General features: G+C 44.2%; 1 protein-coding gene across 1 annotated transcript in view; it reads right to left on the reverse strand.

Moving 5' to 3' along the window:
- Window positions 1-18,051, reverse strand: part of STK26 (serine/threonine kinase 26) — an 80,916-nt gene extending 62,865 nt beyond the window's left edge. The window contains exon 1 of the mRNA XM_073641333.1: window positions 17,752-18,051. Coding sequence (XP_073497434.1) covers window positions 17,752-17,793 — 42 coding nt within the window. The 5' untranslated portion in view covers window positions 17,794-18,051. The remainder of the gene's footprint in view (window positions 1-17,751) is intronic.
- Between the last annotated feature and the right edge of the window lie 2,902 nt (window positions 18,052-20,953).

Here is a 20,953-nt window from a genome sequence, read left to right on the forward strand (position 1 = left end):
AGGAGAAGGAGGAGATGGAGGAGGAGATGGAGGAGGAGGAGGAGATGGAGGAGGAGGAGGAGGAGGAGATGGAGGAGGAGGAGGAGGAGGAGGAGATGGAGGAGGAGGAGGAGGAGGAGGAGATGGAGGAGGAGGAGGAGGAGGAGGAGGAGGAGGAGGAGGAGGAGGAGGAGGAGGAGGAGGAGGAGGAGGAGGAGGAGGAGGAGCCATTTGGACTTGTCCCCCAGTCTGGCTGTTAAATGCATGTGCTTCTAAGAAACAATTCAGTTTTTTCAGAATAAAACAATTCTGATTCTAGTGATTCACTTGTGTCCGTCCCTTGGGATACCACGTCGGCCATTTCTCACCATGCTTCCGTGTTTTCCTTGGCTTTTTTCCATTGCTTGATGTTCATTCCTGTGTCATTCATTCTTTATGGTATGGAGCCACAGACTTTGGTCTGAGTAGCATCTCCTTTTTCTAGTAAATTTGACCTCATCACACGTCCAAAACAGATCAGCTTCTGTCTGGTGACCTTGCCTTCAAGGAACAAGTTTGGGTTTATACGATCAACATCTTTGTTGGTGATGCTAACTGTACAGGGGACACACAGAAGTCATCTTCAGCTAGGACTGGTCTGAGCAGTTCTACTGAGATACCCTCAATGCCAGCCAGGTGCTTTGTTGTTTGGCAGCTTGCTCTACTGGCTGAGGACATAGTGAAACTGCCAGTCCATTTGGGCACATCCAGGTGTAGAGATGCAGCTTCCGCTAGGTGAAGGCGATGCATAGACTTGGACGATTCAGGTTTCATTCTGATGCCTCAATCATTGATATACTTGGGGGAGGGGGGGGGGTGGCCTCAGTATGCACCATGGGATCCTTTTGATGGCCAAAATGACAACACCATTTCTACTTGTTGCCTGAGTAATAAATGGTGTAATCATTTGAGTTAAAGGCCCCAGATCCATTCAAGTGCAGCTCAATGACTCCCCACTCCATTTCTCTCTTGATAATGTCCAGCCTTCATCTTTCTCACGGTGCAATGGAGAGTAAAACACACCTGGCTGAAATGATAGAGCCAGAACCAATTCTGCACAAACTAAGACAATTTGTCAGTGTGGTATTTCCCAGAGGAGCAGAGAACAGCAGCTTCTCACACTAATGCAAAGACGAGCCAATAGCTCGTCCAAAACACAGCTCCAGAAGCCGCATATTGTTTGGGTTAGGAATCATGCAAAAGTGAATAGAATAAACCACTTCATAGGCAAACAATCTGCGAACAGCGCAGAACAGCTAATAGTGGGGGGATGCTTCTGGAGGTGGGAAAATACTGCCCATTCACAGAATAAAGGCAGCGGGCTGGATCTCTATCACCAGCTGTTGTGGATCTATAACTCCCAGCATCCTATGACTGCTGAATCCACTGTGTCCTTTATTCGATCCTATTAGCTGATAAATTGTGTATGTCACCGATTTGACAAAGGGACCTATTAGAAAGATTAATCATGAACATAGTATGTCTGTAATACCTTCTAAGGCTGTGTGCCCACAATGCGTTTTTTAAGTGTTTCAGCAGCAGCAATTCCGCTGCAGAAACTCTTAAACTCTTGGTAGAAGGCCTGCCATGTTCCCTAATGATAATCCATATGTACTGTGCACATGATGCGGAAATTTCCGCTGCGGATTATCATTGCGGAAAAAAACGCAGCACTACCAATTATTTTGCGGAAGCGCTGCGTTTTTGCCGCCATTGACTTGCATTGGAACGCATGGAATCCACATCACCGCATCTGTACATGCGGAATACATGCGTTCAATGTGCGGATGGTACCCGGGTGTGGAGGACAGGAGACTCTCCTCCGGACCCGGGTACCATAGAACCTGTAAAAAAAAATAAAATAAAATAAAAAATAAATATTATATTTACCTTCTGATGGCCCACGGTGTGCTTGTCTTCGCTTGCCGGCAGATCGCGGTGGACTCAAGGACCTGCGCTGACGTCATTTAGTCATGTGATGGCAGGCCCTTCAGTGTACCGCGAGCTGCCGGCAAGCCGAGACGCATCGAATAAAGACTCCGGGGGCTATCAGAAGGTAAGTATGATATTTATTTTTTAACATTCTTTCAGACACACTATATAAATCCATGCCGTTTGCATGGATTTATATAGTGTGACCAAGTTGTCAAGCACTTTCCAAGTGATGCTAAAATCACTTGGAAAGCGCTTGACAACCCGCATGCGGAAATGCATGTGAAGAAAGCTTCACTTCCGCTTGTCCCTGGCAGGAAAAACGCATGTACAATCCGCATGTACAATCCGCATGCGTTTTTTCTGCCAGGGAGATGCAGAAACGCTCAGGAAAAAGTCCGGAGCATTTCTGCATCGGGGGTACATAGCCTAACACGACTGCAAGAGCACAAGCTGCAGTGATAAGATTTTCCTATGACGAAATGTCACAATAAATCATTCACAATCATATACACAACCGGAAGTCAAAGGGGGTAATCCTGAAACTGGTGTAACATAAATTAGACTAAAGTGTAGACCCGCATTGAGACAGTCACTGTACTGTGTGAGCAATAGACTATTTTTACTCGACAAGCTAATGCAAAGAAGCCATTTTTCCCAAACTTTAAAAAAATAAAGTAGAGGTGGGGGACGGGAGATGCCTTCCTGTGGGTTACATCATCAGGTGGTGACCACTAATGCAGTTTGCTTTATATGCAAAGTAAATGTTTATTGAAATAAATGGGATTTTCTGCATCTTCTCTCTACTTATGGTGACTTTTGGATACAATGCATCTGTTACCAGTTACTATTTGGTAACTAAAAATAAGTCACATAAAAAAAAAAAAAAAAAGATGACTTACAACTAGGGTTGAGTGAGTATGTTCTGTCCGAGTATGCTCGGGCCGAGCTCCGAGTATTTACAGCTGCTCGGTGATATGGTTGAATCGCTCCAGTGTGCATGATTTGCGACTGTTTGACAGTTTTATTACATGTGAGGAATGTGTAAGAAATAGACATTCCTCCCATGTAATAAAGCTGTCAAACAGTTGCAAATCATGCCCATGGGAGCGATTCAACCATATCACCGAGCAGCTGTAAATACTCGGAGCTCGACCCGAGCATACTTGGCGAAAGGGTTAATAGAACATACTCGCTCAACACTGCTTACAACCCACGAGTTTAGTTTCCAACTACAGCAAAAGCCCAGCTACTGAGTCTTCGACACATGCACTTACCCATTTCATAGCAAAGCTAAGATTTTAAAGCCATGAAAAAAAGCCAATGGTAAATAGAAATGGAAAAAGATCGGACTGGATTTGTATACGAGCCCTGAGCCGGTGCTAAGAATAGATCCACCTTACCCAAATAGCACTTCCTCATTCACTGAAGTGCACGGATGTTCCTGCCATCATGAAAAGTCAAAGAAAACCATTGACTTGTACTACGCGGCCGGCCAAGCAGGCAGTCTCGCTGGGACTCGCGTCATGGATTATGTCAAAGCCACAGAAACAGACACAAGCCTTCTATGTAGCTTCACAATGTAATATTCACACTGAGGTACAGAACAAAATCAGCTCAAGAACTTTATATTTATAAACCTGTAATAGAAAAGTAAACAGCACGAAAAGTAACTGGAAATGTAATTTCTATCCACTCAGGAAGTGCAAAAAAGAAAAAGAAAATACCAGCATTTGAAGAGACATAAAAAGAGCAACAGCATGGGGGCTTGTTACGTGCTCATCACTTGTGTCTTGCAATATATCGGTCTCCTCTCTCTCAAAGATGAGGCAGGACATACTTCAATAAAAAATAGAGTATTTATTCCATGCCCAAGGTATGCAACATTTTGACTAACACAGAGTCTCTCACGTGAGAAGTTATCAGCCGAAACGTTGTATACCTTGGTCAAGGAATAAATATTTTTCTAAGTTGTATGGAAGGACATACTGCCTCCATTTTTTCTACTTGTAAATTGGGGCTGATTGCCGGTGGATCTAGAGGTCTACACCTCGACTGATGGAAAATTTTATCACACACACATACAAACACACCCTGGATTTTGTCACAAATCCGCAAAAATTGCGTGTGGATCGGTCACATTTTAACACATACATCGGCAAATTGAGAATTTTGTGATGGAAATTTCACAGCATAAAAAAGATATGGCGCAGATTTAGGAACCGTACTGCAGGCCAATTTCTGCGCTATGTGGATGAAATTTGGTAAATATCACACATCTGACATTCATGGTTCGAGAATAAACTGCAATGACCTGAAAAATCGCAAGTCTTCAGACCCAAAGACAAAAGCCATATAGACAAACATGAACATGGATCAGGTGTTTAGGAGAATAACGGAAGGTGCAGGCGACTATATTATCAGTCCGGGTGCAATCTGACAAGACATCAGGTCCCTCCTGGACCAATATTAGTCTAGGGGGCAATTCACATGTCAGATTTTTTTCCCCCCCCGAACAGAGTCTCTCCGAGGAGGAGGTGAAGAAATCGCTGAATGCCAGAGTTTGATCCAATATTCGGATCAAACCAAGCCATGCAAGTTAATGAGTGATGTCATCAAGCACGGTGCGATTTCCGCGGCCTCACAGAATGAGGATTAAACTTTTCTCTCCATCTTCTCATCCAAGAGAATCAAGCACACGGATCACACTGTGATCAGAGTCCCACTTCCTGCGGATGAGAGCATACATGTCATCTGCACCTGCCCAGACGTTCTGCCTGCCCCTCGTAGAGATGAGTGACAGCCGGCTGCAGGGGAGCTGCATACACAGCAGTCATAAATGGGTGATAAGTGAGGCTGTGGAAGCGCTCCCCTTATGTATACACCCCATTCATCCACTTTGACCTTTGATTGATCCCATTAGCCAAATGGCACAATACTGTTTCTGCTCTTAAACTAAAAGAGCTGCGGAGCATTGGCATTTTATGTTAGTTGTACAGAGGGCAGCATAGCCCCTTAGTGACCGGACCAATGTCACTTTATGTAGTAATAACTCTTGAACGCTTCAACATATCCCATTAAATGAGACTTTTTTTGTGACACAATGCTTTATAATAATGGTAAATTTAGGTTAATATGTTTTGCGTTTATTATATTTTTATAAAGAAATTTGACAAAAAGGTTTTAAAAATTGCAATTTTCAAAGCTTTGAATGATTATCCCTTTAATCCCAATAGTCATGCCACCCAAAAACATTAATAAATAACATTTCCCTCGTGTCTGCTTTACATCAGCACCATTTGTAAAGTGTTTTTTATTTTGTTAGCATTTTTGAAGGTTTAAAAATGTATCAGTAATTTTTCATTTTTTCAAGGAAAAATTACAAAAACATTATTTTTTGTTTTGAAGTGACTTTGGGGGTCCTATATGTTGGAAACCACCCAAAAGTCATACCATTTTAAAAACTGCACCCCTCAACATATTTAAAATTGCTTTCAGGTAGTTCATTAACCCTTCTGGTTCTTTTCAGGAAGTAATGCAAAGTTGCATGACAAGAATGAAAAAGTTTATTTTTACCACCTAAATTTTGCTAACTTCTGAAGAGGCCGCTATAGCCGGCAGACTTTAATGCCGTTATTTGGCCGTTACCTGCCATGGCAAACATCAAGACCACACAATCCACATCTCAGGGTGCCGATGAGGTTAAAGAGAGGGCCCTCACACTCTGTTAACTATTTAGATTCTGTAGTCACTATTGACAGGAGAATCTAAGGGGTTAAACGTCAATGGTCGGTGCCAACCCTGATCTTGGCTGATGCAGCATGTTGTCAGCTATAGTGTACAGGTGACAGCTACAGGATTGTCACCTGTCGGGAAACCGCTTGTCTCTTATATCGCAGGTCAGTAAAAAGATGTTCACTGGTCACTAAGGGGTTAAAGAGAATCTGTCGCCACCTAATCTAAGTGCAGCATAATGTACAGATAGAGGCACTGATTCCAGCAATGTGTCACTTACTGGGCTGCTTGCCGTTTTGACAAAATCACTTATCAGTAGACATTATTACTAGACAACTAGTAAATCTGCTGCTAGGTAGTCCTCCATATCATGTATAACCCCACCAACAATTGTCAGCTTTCTGCCTATGCACAGTGTACAGATAAAGATGAAAATGAGTTGTGTAGGAGGGTTATACAAAGCTCAGCAGAGTACTGGTTGATCCGCAGAAGATATAACCACAGCAAGAAACAGCCCAGCAAGTGACATATTGCTGGAATCAGGGTCTCTGGTGCAGCAAAAACACAGTGACAATTTGCCCTTAGCAATTTCAAGGGCAGAGTCATAGGATGTGGATAAACTGGGACCTGAGCAAGGACAGGTAGAAACAACCTAACGCCAGTGTAACAAAGGCCCGCTCTGTAGATTAGCGCAGGTGAGCTCACCAAGGACAATGTCCAGCATTAGCAGTGAGAACATGTTATGTCAGGACTCCAGGAAATCACAAGAAATGCTGTATAAATGGCTGGGAGAGGCGACAAGCAGCACCAGGAGACGGCACACTCTGCCTGCAGTCCACCTTCTGGTTGCATTGCCTTGCATAGGCAGGCGGTGACCTGCGTGTTTGCTCACAGGTACATGTGTGGCTCTGTGGACTTTGGTTATGTCCTCCGTGTCGCCACGGCAAGACACATCCTCGGCCTGACAGGAATGCAGGAGATAAGGGAATTATGAGCAGTGACAAGAAGGAAACGACTCCTATTTACTATAAACTGGAGTCACCCATGAGCATGCAGAAAGATTACTGAGGAACAGAAAGGACAAAAAAAGTTACTAAACCTACTGAAGGAAAAAACTAATCCTACAAGTTCAATAGACAAAATCTGCAATTAACATCAACTGTGGCCAAGATTTACATGTGGAGACAATCACAATTAGGTCTCATTCACATGCCCGTGAATCACATATGTGGTGTATTTTTAACGTATAGAACATGTACACATTACAGAGTAACAATTCTAGCTGCTTCCTCCTTTTTTACTGATTGGGTTAATTAATTATATACAGATGCAGAGATACCACATATTTGTATTTTCTTCAAATGTTATTACTTTATTTTTAAATAGTGAAAAAGGGGAGAGGGGGCTGAAGTGTATATATATATATATATATATATATATATATATATATATATATATATATATATATTTTATGTGTGTGTGCGTGTTTGTGTTTTGCTCAAAAAAATAAAGGGAACACTCAAATAACACATCCTAGATCTGAATAAATGAAATATTCTCATTGAATACTTTGTTCTGTACAAAGTTGAATGTGCTGACAACAAAATCACACAAAAATCATCAATGGAAATCAAATTTATTAACCAATGGAGGCCTGGATTTGGAGTCATCCCCAAAATTAAAGTGGAAAAACACACTACAGGCTGATCCAACTTTGATGTAATGTCCTTAAAACAAGTCACAATGACCCTCAGTATTGTGTGTGGCCTCCACGTGCCTGTATGACCTCCCTACAATGCCTGGGCATGCTCCTGATGAGGTTGTGGATGGTCTCCTGTGGGATCTCCTCCCAGACCTGGACTAAAGCATCCGCCAACTCCTGGACAGTCTGTGGTGCAACGTGACGTTGGTGGATTGAGCGAGACATGATGTCCCAGATGTGCTCAATCGGATTCAGGTCTGGGGAACGGGCGGGCCAGTCCATAGCTTCAATGCCTTCATCTTGCAGGAACTGCTGACACACTCCAGCCACATGACATCTGGCATTGTCCTGCATTAGGAGGAACCCAGGGCCAACCGCACCAGCATATGGTCTCACAAGGGGTCTGAGGATCTCATCTCGGTACCTAATGGCAGTCAGGCTACCTCTGGCAAGCACATGGAGGGCTGTGCGGCCCCTCCAAAGAAATGCCACCCCACACCATTACTGACCCACTGCCAAACCAGTCATGCTGAAGGATGTTGCAGGCAGCAGATCACTCTCCACGGCGTCTCCAGACTCTGTCACGTCTGTCACATGTGCTCAGTGTGAACCTGCTTTCATCTGTGAAGAGCACAGGGCGCCAGTAGCGACTTTGCCAATCCTGGTTTTCTGTGGCAAATGCCAAGTGTCCTGCACGGTGTTGGGCTGTGAGCACAACCCCCATCTGTGGACCTCAGGCCCTCATATCACCCTCACGGAGTCGGTTTCTAACCGTTTGTGCAGACCCATGCACATTTGTGGCCTGCTGGAGGTCATTTTGCAGGGCTCTGGCAGTGCTCCTCCTGTTCCTCCTTGCACAAAGGCGGAGGTAGCGGTCCTGCTGCTGGGTTGTTGCCCTCCTACAGCCCCCTCCACGTCTCCTTGTGTACTGACCTGTCTCCTGGTAGCGCCTCCAGCCTCTGGACACTACGCTGACAGACACAGCAAACCTTCTTGCCACAGCTTGCATTGATGTACCATCCTGGATGAGCTGCACTACCTGAGCAACTTCTGTGGGTTGTAGAGTCCGTCTCATGCTACCACGAGTGTGAAAGCACAACCAACATTCAATAGTGACCAAAACATCAGCCAGAAAGCATTGGTACTGAGATGTGGTCTGTGGTCCCCACCTGCAGAACCACTCCTTAATTGAGGGTGACTTGATAATTGTCAATTTCCATCTATTGTCTGTTCCATTTGCACAACAGCATGTGAAATTGATTGTCAATCAGTGTTGCTTCCTAAGTGGACAGTCTGATTTCACAGAAGTTTGATTTACTTGGAGTTATATTCTGTTTAAGTGTTCCCTTTATTTTTTTGAGCAGTGTGTATATGCACTGCTCAAAAAAATAAAGGCAACACTTAAACAGAATATATCTCCAAGTAAATCAAACTTCTGTGAAATCAAACTGTCCACTTAGGAAGCAACACTGATTGACAATCAATTTCGCATGCTGTTGTGCAAATGGAACAGACAATAGATGGAAATTATTGACAATTATACACACATACATTATTTTTAGCTCCTTTAGGGAACTCGAAGCTGTGATTTTCTGATCACTTATATACTATAATACCGTATTAGGGCAGAATCGAACAGCCGTATAAATCGTAGCGAGATAGCAACGCAGTGCACGGACTGGTCGGCAGCCCTCCAGACCCGAACGTGACCGCTTCATGTATTTCTATGCAGATGTGCATCATTTTCTGGCGTAGACGCCTAATGCAGGCAGACACCCAGATGTAGTCTACAGTAGGCGTAAAATGACGCACATCAAAGCGCATGGTCACTCTGCCGCGTCGGAGCATACTTCCAAATCTAGTTTACATGATAAATGACATAGGTCAAGAAGAGGTTAAAAGAGGACCTATTACCAAATCCAAGTGTGGTCTGCAGCTACCCAAATTTTTTTCTTTTTTTAATTCTCCCATACAGTCCCAGATGTGTTTTTTTTTTTATTTAGCCCATTTTTGAGAGTCTTTACCAGAATTCTCTGGGGCGTGTCTTTAGGCTGTTCTGCATTATTACCATGTGAACCACAGCCCCTTGATAAATACCATGAAATTTCACACTAAATTAAAAGGTTCACATCTCTGCAACAATATGACAGATTAAAATAAGAGCAGAGAATGTCCACTTTTGACCTGGTGAGGGGTCTGGTTTAAGAGTCGGTTGAACAAACATTCAGGTCAGTAATAGGGAGATAGGCGGCTAACAGGCACTTTGGGTGCAGCTTTTCTCAGCTAAATTAAGAGATCAGACAATAAGTAAAACAACCCATAATATCTTGTTAGATTTCGGTTTATTGGGGAGTATATATCTGGTTATGGCACATCTTTATGCGACAACCCCTTGCGTTAGCATTCAGCCCCTACATGAGTCCTAGGACCACTGATCAGTCTTCCCTGTTCCATCACTGTGGATGGATTTTAGCGGAAATTGAGTGGAAGAAAGAGGACTTGTCTATGGAGGAGGAGGCAGATTTCTGTGTGCATACAATCTAACCGGAATATTTTACACAATGTGTTAATACCCAGTACAGGCCAGGGGACATCACTGATAAGAGTGATGCAAACTCCCAAGAGAAGCCATATGTCCTGCAGCAGGCAGATCCCACCGTTACATTTACAATGGACACTATGAAGCGGTGCCGAATTCAGCGTACAGCGGATCCAGACATCACACAAAAGGACATTGCTAACTTATAAGGGAATATCAGGGGTCCATACTTTTCACAAGAGCCACAGAAATTGACAGAACTGGCAATGGAGGCACTAACGCATCTTCTGACCATAGCCTCGCCTGAAGGCACAGCATCCAGTAGACTACTCCTTCACTGGACCATTTTAGCACAAGAACAAAATACAGGACTGTTTAAACACAGCAGAACAAGTCAGAAATATAAAAATATATATTTCAAGTTACAAAATGCAAAAGAATCAAAGCCTTTTAAAATAAGTCGGACGTCAAGACATTAAAGGGCATTGTAGGGTGAGGAACTCTGGTTTGGGATTCTTTAGAGTAGCAGTTCTTGCTCAGGAGGATCCAGCCTATAAAATTACTATGTTTTCAACCCAGGATATTTCATTTTTAATGCAGCAAATTGTAGGCAGCCACAACTACCCAGTTTCCCAACAGGCTATTGAAACAAAAATCGCTGTAGTCAACTAATGGCCAGGTGGTAAGGGTTGCGCCACTAAAAGGGTTTTTCCACCATGTGAAGTGAATAGAGTTGAGCAAAAAGATTTGCAGGACGCTTGTTGAGCAGCCATAACAGTAGCTTATCATGTAGGAATACAATTCCTTCCCTACTAATCAGAAAAGTCCCCAGGGATGCCGGCAGGTGGGAGACTGCTCTCATGGCACTTGTCCACCGGCCATGGATTATATCAATTCTTTAAGTCCTTATGCTCAACTCTAGAAGTTATGACGTCTTACTAGGACAGGTCATCATTTTATGACCAGTGGTCTCCTAACAATTGGCACCCAACCCTCAGATTCAGAAAAAAAGGGAACAAAAACAATGAAGGGGCTGCAACTATGCAGGTAACTAGAGTTGGCTGCATTCACTTGAAGTTTGGGGCCCGCTTTATGTAGGAAAACACTGAAGTGGTCTGAATTAGCACTGCAACCTCTCCAATTTTCAGGGTCGATAATGATCGGCGGGTGGGGGATCCCTAAGCAAAGGCCATCAGTTTATAAGATAAGAATACCACTTATAGATTTCACACCTGCAAATACCACTTTAATGCAGCTCTTGCTCTTCTCCTAAAATCTTCAGTACAAAGTCAGGTTGCAATAGACAAGACGACAATGTATGAAGCAGTATGACAGTTGCTGGACACAGATTTACCAGGGCTAGCAGAACAGTTATGAGGATAAACCGCTGTTATGCAGAGCTGTAATGCTGCAGTGCTAGGAATTTGCCAAGTTACGAGGACACGAAGCAAGCTTTGGGGAATTGTACAATGCTCGCACATTCATGATAGCGCCATCATAAGGAAAATAATAATGTTTAATTAGCAAGAAATAACATGTACAGCAGGCACTTCTATATCATTACACTTTGGACTGCTCATGTTTTCTGAACTTGTACAAAAATGTAAAAATTGTCAAAAAGTTTGTGACTTCAGTCACTTTGCAGTGAGTGCACCAGATGACAAAAAAAATACATAAAAAATGCAACTTTTTGTGGCTAAAAAACAACAAGAAAAAACAACCCAGAATAGAAGAATGTGAGTTTATCCGAGTTGGAAGATGACCAAGCCAACTAGCTGATATTGCTCTTACTGTATATGTCATTTCAGAATTGTGACCTTGAAAAAACAAAGAATTGAGGAAATATACCAGGTAATTCTACACGGCTCAACATTTTCCTACGCCTAAGCAGTTTCACTAATACGCCATAGTCTTTGCCATCACCTCTATTTGCAGGCTTGAAGCCTGTACAGGCTGAACCTGCAGCCACTGCTGACCAATAGTCATCACTTATAGGTGCATTACTCAACTCAAGGCTCATCCTGAGCTGCCTGCTTCACAAAGTAGAATGCAATATCTATAGAGTTGCAAGAACTATTGTGACACTTGTAAGGGTATGTGCACACGTTAAATATTTGCTGCGTTTTTGTCACAAAAAACAAGCAATTCCTCATACCAGCACAGTGAATGAGAATCCTGAAGTCTCATGCACACTTTTATTACTTTTATTTGCAGATTTGACACAGTTTCAAATCTGCAGCATGACAATTCTTTCAGTGTTTTTGCTGTATTTTTCACCCATTCCAATGTATGAGGGGAAAAAAAAAAAAAGTACAAAATGCAGCAAAAATGTCTTTTATTTTGCCTGCCAAGCAGGGCTTTGGAGTCGGTAAGCCAGACCTCTGACTCCTCAAGTTCCCTGACTCCCGACTCCACAGCCCGGCCTCACTACTGAGCGTGTCCATAAAGTGCAGCCCTGCCTCACTACTGAGCGTGTCCATAAAGTGTAGCACTGCCTCACTACTGAGCGTGTACATAAAGTGCAGCGTGGCCTCACTACTGAGCGTGTCCATAAAGTGTAGCCCGGCCTCACTACTGAGCGTGTCCATAAAGTGTAGCCCGGCCTCACTACTGAGCGTGTCCATAAAGTGCAGCACTGCCTCACTACTGAGCGTGTCCATAAAGTGCAGCACTGCCTCACTACTGAGCGTGTCCATAAAGTGCAGCACTGCCTCACTACTGAGCGTGTCCATAAAGTGCAGCACTGCCTCACTACTGAGCGTGTCCATAAAGTGCAGCACTGCCTCACTACTGAGCGTGTCCATAAAGTGTAGCACTGCCTCACTACTGAGCGTGTCCATAAAGTGCAGCACTGCCTCACTACTGAGCGTGTCCATAAAGTGTAGCACTGCCTCACTACTGAGCGTGTCCATAAAGTGCAGCCCGGCCTCACTACTGAGCGTGTCCATAAAGTGTAGCACTGCCTCACTACTGAGCGTGTCCATAAAGTGCAGCACTGCCTCACTACTGAGCGTGTCCATAAAGTGCAGCACTGCCTCACTACTGAGCGTGTCCATAAAGTGCAGCACTGGCTCACTACTGAGCGTGTCCATAAAGTGCAGCACTGGCTCACTACTGAGCGTGTCCATAAAGTGCAGCACTGGCTCACTACTGAGCGTGTCCATAAAGTGCAGCACTGGCTCACTACTGAGCGTGTCCATAAAGTGCAGCACTGGCTCACTACTGAGCGTGTCCATAAAGTGCAGCACTGGCTCACTACTGAGCGTGTCCATAAAGTGCAGCACTGGCTCACTACTGAGCGTGTCCATAAAGTGCAGCACTGGCTCACTACTGAGCGTGTCCATAAAGTGCAGCACTGCCTCACTACTGAGTGTGTCCATAAAGTGCAGCACTGCCTCACTACTGAGCGTGTACATAAAGTGCAGCCCGGCCTCACTACTGAGCGTGTCCATAAAGTGCAGCCCGGCCTCACTACTGAGCGTGTACATAAAGTGCAGCCCGGCCTCACTACTGAGCGTGTACATAAAGTGCAGCACAGATTCATCTCAACTCAAATCACGAACAGAACAGACATTTATAGGACATTTCATAACTTTCCTACATTCTTATGAAAACATTTACAGCACATTCTGCACGGATCTACTGAACTCCATTTATTATATATTTTAGGAGTCGGAGTTGATCCGTTTTATACTGACTCCATAGCCCTGCTGCCAAGAGACATTTTTGGCAAATACTTAGCATGTGCACATTGCCCAAGCACTGCAGTAGGAAGATGCAACTAGTTAATACAGATCTTTAGGCTATCCTGGAAAGCTGGATGTCAGTCCTTCTTTTGAAAGGCTGTCAGGAAAATCAGTAGTTTCTTATGTTTGCACAGATGTAGGCAGTAAAATAGACATGCTTATAAAGCATTCACAGTAGTGGGATGAGAGTCACAAAGTATCATGTGACCAAAGCCATGTCCATTGTATGGATCCGAAAATCACCATGTCCACTGCATACACTGCAGAAAGGTGGGCAGCCAGGAGCCTTTATTAGGAAAGCAAAGGTGAGAAATGCAGGAACTTACATCTTGCAGAAAGGTTTAAGATGAATGCACTTACTGATGTTTGCCCATAAAATGGACAACCCCCATATAGGGGTTTCCGGCTTTGGATAATTACTGTTTGTAAGGCCACGTTCACACGTTCAGTATGTGGTCAGTATTTGTAAGCCAAATCAGAGAAAAGGTATAATAGAAACAGGTCACCACTTCTGCACTTTTCACCCACTCCTGGTTTTGGCTTACAAATACTGACCAAATACTGATAGGCCACATTCCCACTAAGAAGAATGTCAAAAAGCAGATCATAAAGTGTCCTGGGACTCCTGGAGATAAACTAACTTCTAGGGGAACCTGTCAGTGATCAAAATCCATGAAGCTGCATTTTCGCATCCAAAACAGTGGTTGATGATATAAATGCAATGAGTCATAAGTGATCCAAAAAGTGTTGCATTTTTGGCTTTTGTGTCTTACCAATTTCACATAAATTATTTAAATAAAGACTATATTCAAAATCACATTCTAACTTTTTTGTCCTTTCTCATTTGCTGCACACAGATCCTGTGATCTGTGCAGCTGGTGGTGAGTTAGTTGAATATTTTTTTTTCTTATTAGTGGTTTAAGTTGGCTTATAGGAGTGGAAAAATGAACTCCTGCAACTGGGTCCAACAGACTAGAATGACTTTCATTGACTACAATGGTGCCCGTTTTTGCATGCATCCTTTTAATACTGCACTTTTTTCCAGGAAAAAGTAGCGGAACTTGCAACGGCGGCTCCTAATGAAAGCTTCAGTCCAAGTGTGACCTCAGCCTTGAAATGATGGTAATTTATAATACCTCATTATTGGGACACCATATCTATAAGGGGTTATCCAGGACTTTGCTTATTTTTTCATATGGGACCAAAAATTTACCAGACGGTAGTGGCTAACTAAATGGCCGCTCGGCCTGGCAAAGTTCTGTGCTAGCTCGGAGCGATCATGGACCACTCCGGCCAGAGTTTCTCCTGCTTCCGATGACATCACGTCTACAGAGCAGCAGCTTCTCTTCCGCTCTGTTCTGTCAATGGGTTGTCACTGCCTATGTCATGTTGACTGACGACCTGCTCTCTGATGCCTAACAGCAGAGAGTCAGCGGTCCATCATCATAATGTTAGCAGTGACGCGCCATTGAAAGAGCAGAGCGGAAGAGAAAAAGCTGCTCTGTCCATGTGAGGTCAAAGAAAGCAGGATAATCGCCGCCTGAGCAGGCAGGGATTGTCACCGAGATAAACAGGCAGTTAGCAACTATCTGCTGGCAAGTGCTTAGCCCCAGCTTAAGTCAGGGATAACCATCTTTATATTTGCAATTTAAAGGTGCGGTCTCATTCTAAAATGGGTAAAATAGCAAAGTGCTTGTAACAATAAGCAACTTTGCAGTTTACCTTTTATTTAAAAAAAAAAAAACCTTCTGTCCTTGAGAATTGAGAGGATTTTTAATTTTTATAGTTTACCGCTTCTTGCTTAGATTACCAGCCTGAGTAATGGATGGTCTCCTAGGGAAGTAGAGTGCTTGCGAGCGCTGCTCTGAAGCTGGCCAGCTTTGGTGCTGATGCTGCAGAGGCAAAGCGAGCACTGCTAGCAGCAACACAACCTGGTCCATACTGTCAGTCATCAGATGAGGAGAACCCTTACCAAACTCTAGATCTTATCAGGTAGGCACTAACTGGAGGTATTTTGTGGAAACCGTATGGTGGCACTACTATTTTCCCAGTATTGTGGAACTATAACTGCATTTACACCATCAAAGAATAAAAAAGTATGGTAAAGAAACATTAGAAACGAGGATATAGTTACACTAAGGTAAGTGGCGTGAAAGCGAGTAATATAATATTGTGACAAGGCTCCAGGGGACAAGCATTTACTTTATAGTGGAGAAAAGAGAAAATAGTATATTAAAGACACCTTGTACGCATGCCGTCATATAGGAGATGACTGATTCATTGTAACATACATAGTGACACATACATTGTTATTAAATAAATACAGCTCCAACCAGACTCCATGCAAAATATTTCAAGACACAAACCTCAAACAATGACGAAGCAAAAAACGCTAAATATAACAAGCCCCATAAACACACAGATCCTGATAAGGCGTGTGTGACCAGGAACGAGTGATCACAGAGTCACGGCCCCGCGGGATAGATGTGCACATCAGGACACCACCACAGCTCACAGGACACAACACCAAAGACTGGACACTAAGGAACCAGTCAGAAGCCAATATGTATATACAAACAAGTGAGGTCATTAGACTACAGGTGAACTCCGGAGGGACTTACAAGCAAGCACGGCCTTCAATGACACGTCTGTACGTTCATATACCATGATGACATTTCCAGCACTCCAACAGATCTTCAGTGCCCCTATGGCAACAAAATAATACTTCCTAACAATGGAAATATGAGCCGGAGGTTAGAAACTTCAGCACAGAAGCTTCAAAACTTTTTCTTTGTTGCTCCCCAGTCATTGATGTCAGTCTGTGATCATTTCACTTCCCTAGATATTATTTTACAGCAGGGTCCGTCCACTGCTTGGGGCAAAAAAAAATTGTAACATTGCCCCTTTCCTCCATTTATAGTAGTATAAAAAAATGCCCTATACCTCTGATAACAGTTATTAAACTTTTTCAGCGCTTTATATGTTAAGGAGTCAGCTGGGCGTTAACGGCACAGAAAGTGCGGAGAATTCGCACTTGGGAGGAAACTCTGCCTTTATCCACCCACTAAATATATTGTGCATGCGCCAAGCGATGGTGTATAACAGCACCAGCTAGCAAACCCAAGGAAGCATTGGCCTCCACCGTGCCTGGCGGCCCCCTTTACCCAGGTTTCAATTGGTAACAGCTGCCAATGGGTGCACTGGGCATATGGCATGGGCTCTGCAGCCAAGGCCGTTCTGTACCACGCAGGTGCTGTCTGTGTTTTCAGCCGGCACCTCCAGTTATCAGAAACCGCAAGGTTAACCTCGTAGATGCCGCCGCGATTAACAGGTTGGAAATGGGGAAATGAGTGACTGACTGCGCTAAAAATATAACTATCACATGTAATAAATGCAAAAAAATATAAATATATTATATAAAAAGAAGTCAAAATATTAATAAAAACCAGTGTACAAAAACAAAAAAAACTAAAGCAATGAGGAACCCGGTGACCAGCACAGGTCCAATGTGCACAATCCGGCTGCATTTCATTCCAGGAGAAGGAGGAAGAAAGCGGCTGTGACCGAGAGGAAAAAGACGGACTGAAACGCGCTGATGCCGATTTGGAGCAGACACCTGGTGCTTCCATAAGGGTCACAGAAATAGGGAGTAATGGTTTTAAAAAGTGAGGAAAATAAAATGACCGGTTCCGTAAAGGGAAACTCCCCTCCCCGCCGTCTTCTGACAGATCAGGACCCTCCAGCTTGACTACCAGCAGGACCAGGCTGGGGGCCATAACACACCGGACCCTCTGCTACGACCCTCATCTGTCGGGGTCCGGACATTACCGAGCTGAGGCTTCTCCTTTATGACATGTGCCAGTAACAAGCCAGGAGAACCCTGGTAAACTGGAACTCCCCTTTAAGGACATGTCTGCCAATATTAAAGCAAAAGTATGTGTAATGCCAGCTAGGAGCAGTAAGAACAGCAACAGTGGTAATAACGCAGGCGGCGGTGTGTGCACACAGTCCTGCACGCAGGGCTCAGGTCACACACACGGACACCCGGCCAGTCCTCTCCCCGCTCCGGGCCCTCTCACCTGCATCCCAGGCACTTGCACAGCTACCGGGGAATGAGCCATGGCGGCGTTGAGGCCTCCTGCTCCGTCTACAGCCGAGAGGAGGGCAGTGTCCGGGGGCTCCGGGCCCGCGCTGCTTCCGAGAAACCGCTGCGCTGCTAGCTGCTGCCGCTATCCGGCTGTGAGCATGTCTCGGTGACCGGCGGGGACGGGAGGAACTGGGAGAGCTCAGCAGGCGAGCGGCGCCATATTGGGAGAGGACGGGAGGTTGCGGCAGTTTCTTGTGCGCAGGGTGGAGCCCGACGACTAAAGCCGGTCACGTGATGCGCCGGTGACGTCAGCTCTACCCCTCCCACCCTCCACTTGGTACGTCGTCCTCCAGCACTGGAGGTAAAGGTGACAGCAGTGCCGGGAGGCGGCGCCCGGGTGTGCTGCAGGTGTAGTCCGGGGCCGGCCTGTCCGCACTCAGCCACACTGCATACGTTCACACCAGCATGTCACCGCACACAGAAAACGCACAGACCCCTTATAGCCTGGTCACAGTACACATGGCAAATTTTAGTTGAAAAAAAACAACTCTGTGCGATAGTTTGGTTCTTTTTATGGACGAGAATAATGTGTGCACTATAATAGCGCACATAGCCGGCCAGACCACAATCCAAGGCCACGTTCACACGTCAGTATTTGGTCAGTATTTTTCATCAGTATTAGTAAGCCAAAACCAGGAGTGGAAAAGTATAATAGAAACACCTCACCACTTCTGTATTTATCACCCACTCCTGGTTTTGGCTTACAAATACTGATCTGAAATACTGACCAAATACTGAACGTGTGAACGTGGCCTAAGGGTGCGACTTACTTGTTTTTCAATATGGCCGACCTCAGGAATGGACCAATGGAATTCACATGTGAAAGTGACCCTTCATCTGTGCCCCGGGAGCAGATTAGTAATTACCGGGTCCCCATCGCACTAAACAGTCGTTCATGAGGAACACTCCACCAACCCCCCCAGTGTATACAGTCATGGTTGAAAGTGTTGGCACCCTTGAAATTGTTCCTGAAAATGTAGTATTTCTCCCAGAAAATTATTGCAATCACACATATTTTGTTATACACGTTTGTTTCCTTTTTGTGTATTGGAACCACACAAAAAAACTGAATAAAAGGCAAATTGGACATAATTTCACACAAAAACCCCCAAATTTTTTACCATTCTTTTACTATAACTTGGTCACACTATATAAATCCATGCCGGTTTTAGTCGGTTGGCTGTACTAGCTCAAAAGGGGGCTTCTACTCAATACTGAGCAAAGGGTCTGAATACTTATGACCATGTGACATTTCAGTTTTTCTTTTTTAATAAATTTGCAAAAATTTCTACATTTCTGGGGGTTTTTTAGTCAAGATGGGGTGCAGAGTGTACTTTAATGAGAAAAAACAATGAAATTTTTAGAAATTACCAAATGGCTGCAATGAAACAAAGAGTGAAAAATTTAAAGGGGTCTGAATACTTTCCGTACCCACTGTATATATTGTATATGTATATATATATATATACACTATATGTTTTGAAAAGCACTAGATGGAAATTGAATGCCAGGAAGGGCAATATATGGAAAATATGATGCACATTAACAATATAAAAAGAACCTAAGTGAAAATGAGTGTGCTACTCTCAAATAATACAGAGCAGTATGATCACAGGGTTGTGGTTACGGTTCAGATGCACATAGGCTGGTTGTCTGTCTCTGTACCACAGGTTGTTTTAAAATGCCATTCATTTTCTGCAGACACTCAGATGAATGAATATTTTTTGCAAAGACTGTGAGAAAATATATGTCACATCCATTATTAATTTCAAGGCTATTGCACTCAAAGAGGTTGTCCACTACTTTTTTATTGAAGACCTATTCTTAGGATAGATCATCAATGTCTGATCGGTCGGGGTCCCACACCTGACACCCCCGCTGATCAGCTGCTCTCGGTGTCGGTTGCCGCCGTCTGGAACTGCTCGATTACGGAGCTGCTCCGTCTTTAAATAGTGGCGGCGGCAGGGTATTACACATCTACCGCTAATTCAAATCAATAGGAGGCGAATGTGCAGTCACCACTATCAGTACACAGAGCAGCTCCACTATCGAGCAGTGCCGGCGGCCGCTGGCATCGACACCGAGAACAGCTGATCGGCGGGGAGTACCAGCATCAGACCCCAGGCGATCACATATCCTAACGATAGGTCATCATCAATGAAAAAACAGTGCACCTCTTCAACTTTAAAGGAGTATTCTCTGGGATGTGCCATTACTAGTGATTGCTGTGATCCCCACTGATCCTAAGAATTAAGGGGCGATACTTCAGCATTCTGTCTCCTTCCCAGTCTCCCAGTTTTTCCTCTGCACAGAAGCACTCCAGGCCACCTTCATTCAAGTTAATGGAGCAGAGTTCACTTCCTTGCACAGATAGGTCATAGGGAGCACCACGAAAAACTCTAAAAAGATAACAGCACTGCGACCTCTCAGGATCAGTGGCAAGTTACAGAGGTTAAACCCCTAACGATCTTTAAGTCATGGTCATATGTCATTACCTTACAAAGATGGGAATACCCCTTTAAATATTGTACATAGAATCATAGAATGTTGGAGTTGGAAGGGACCTCCAGGGTCATCATGTACAACCTCCTGCTCAATGCAGGAGTCACTAAACCATCTCAGACAGATGTCTGTCCAACCTCTGTTTGAAGACTTCCAGGGAAGGAGAACTCACCACTAGTGATGAGCGAACATGCTCACCACTGCTCGGTACTCGTCCGAGCATCACGGTGCTCAACAAGCTCGGCGAGTATTTTCGGGTTGCTCGGGTGGGAACTCGGGTCCCCTCCCTGCATGTTTTTCGCTCTTTAGAGAGCCAATGAACATGCAGGGATTGCCTGCCACGCACTGTAATGTCATAGCCATGTTGGTTGTGGCATTACAGTGATTGGCTGGCCGCACAGCATCATCAGGTCTATATAAGACCGGGCGCCGCCATGCTCGTCACAGTCTACACCGGAACCAGGCAGAGTAGGGAGAGGTGCTGCTGCATCAGGGAGAGATTTGCATGTTTACAGTTAGTATAGGTATTCCACAACATATATATATATATACACATATATATATATATATATATATATATATATATATATATATATACATACAGTGGTGGCCAAAAGTATTGGCACCCCTGC

Source organism: Phyllobates terribilis, unplaced genomic scaffold (assembly GCF_046119375.1).
Source record: "Phyllobates terribilis strain yellow unplaced genomic scaffold, ASM4611937v1 Scaffold_7__3_contigs__length_470593459, whole genome shotgun sequence".
NCBI lineage: Eukaryota > Metazoa > Chordata > Amphibia > Anura > Dendrobatidae > Phyllobates > Phyllobates terribilis.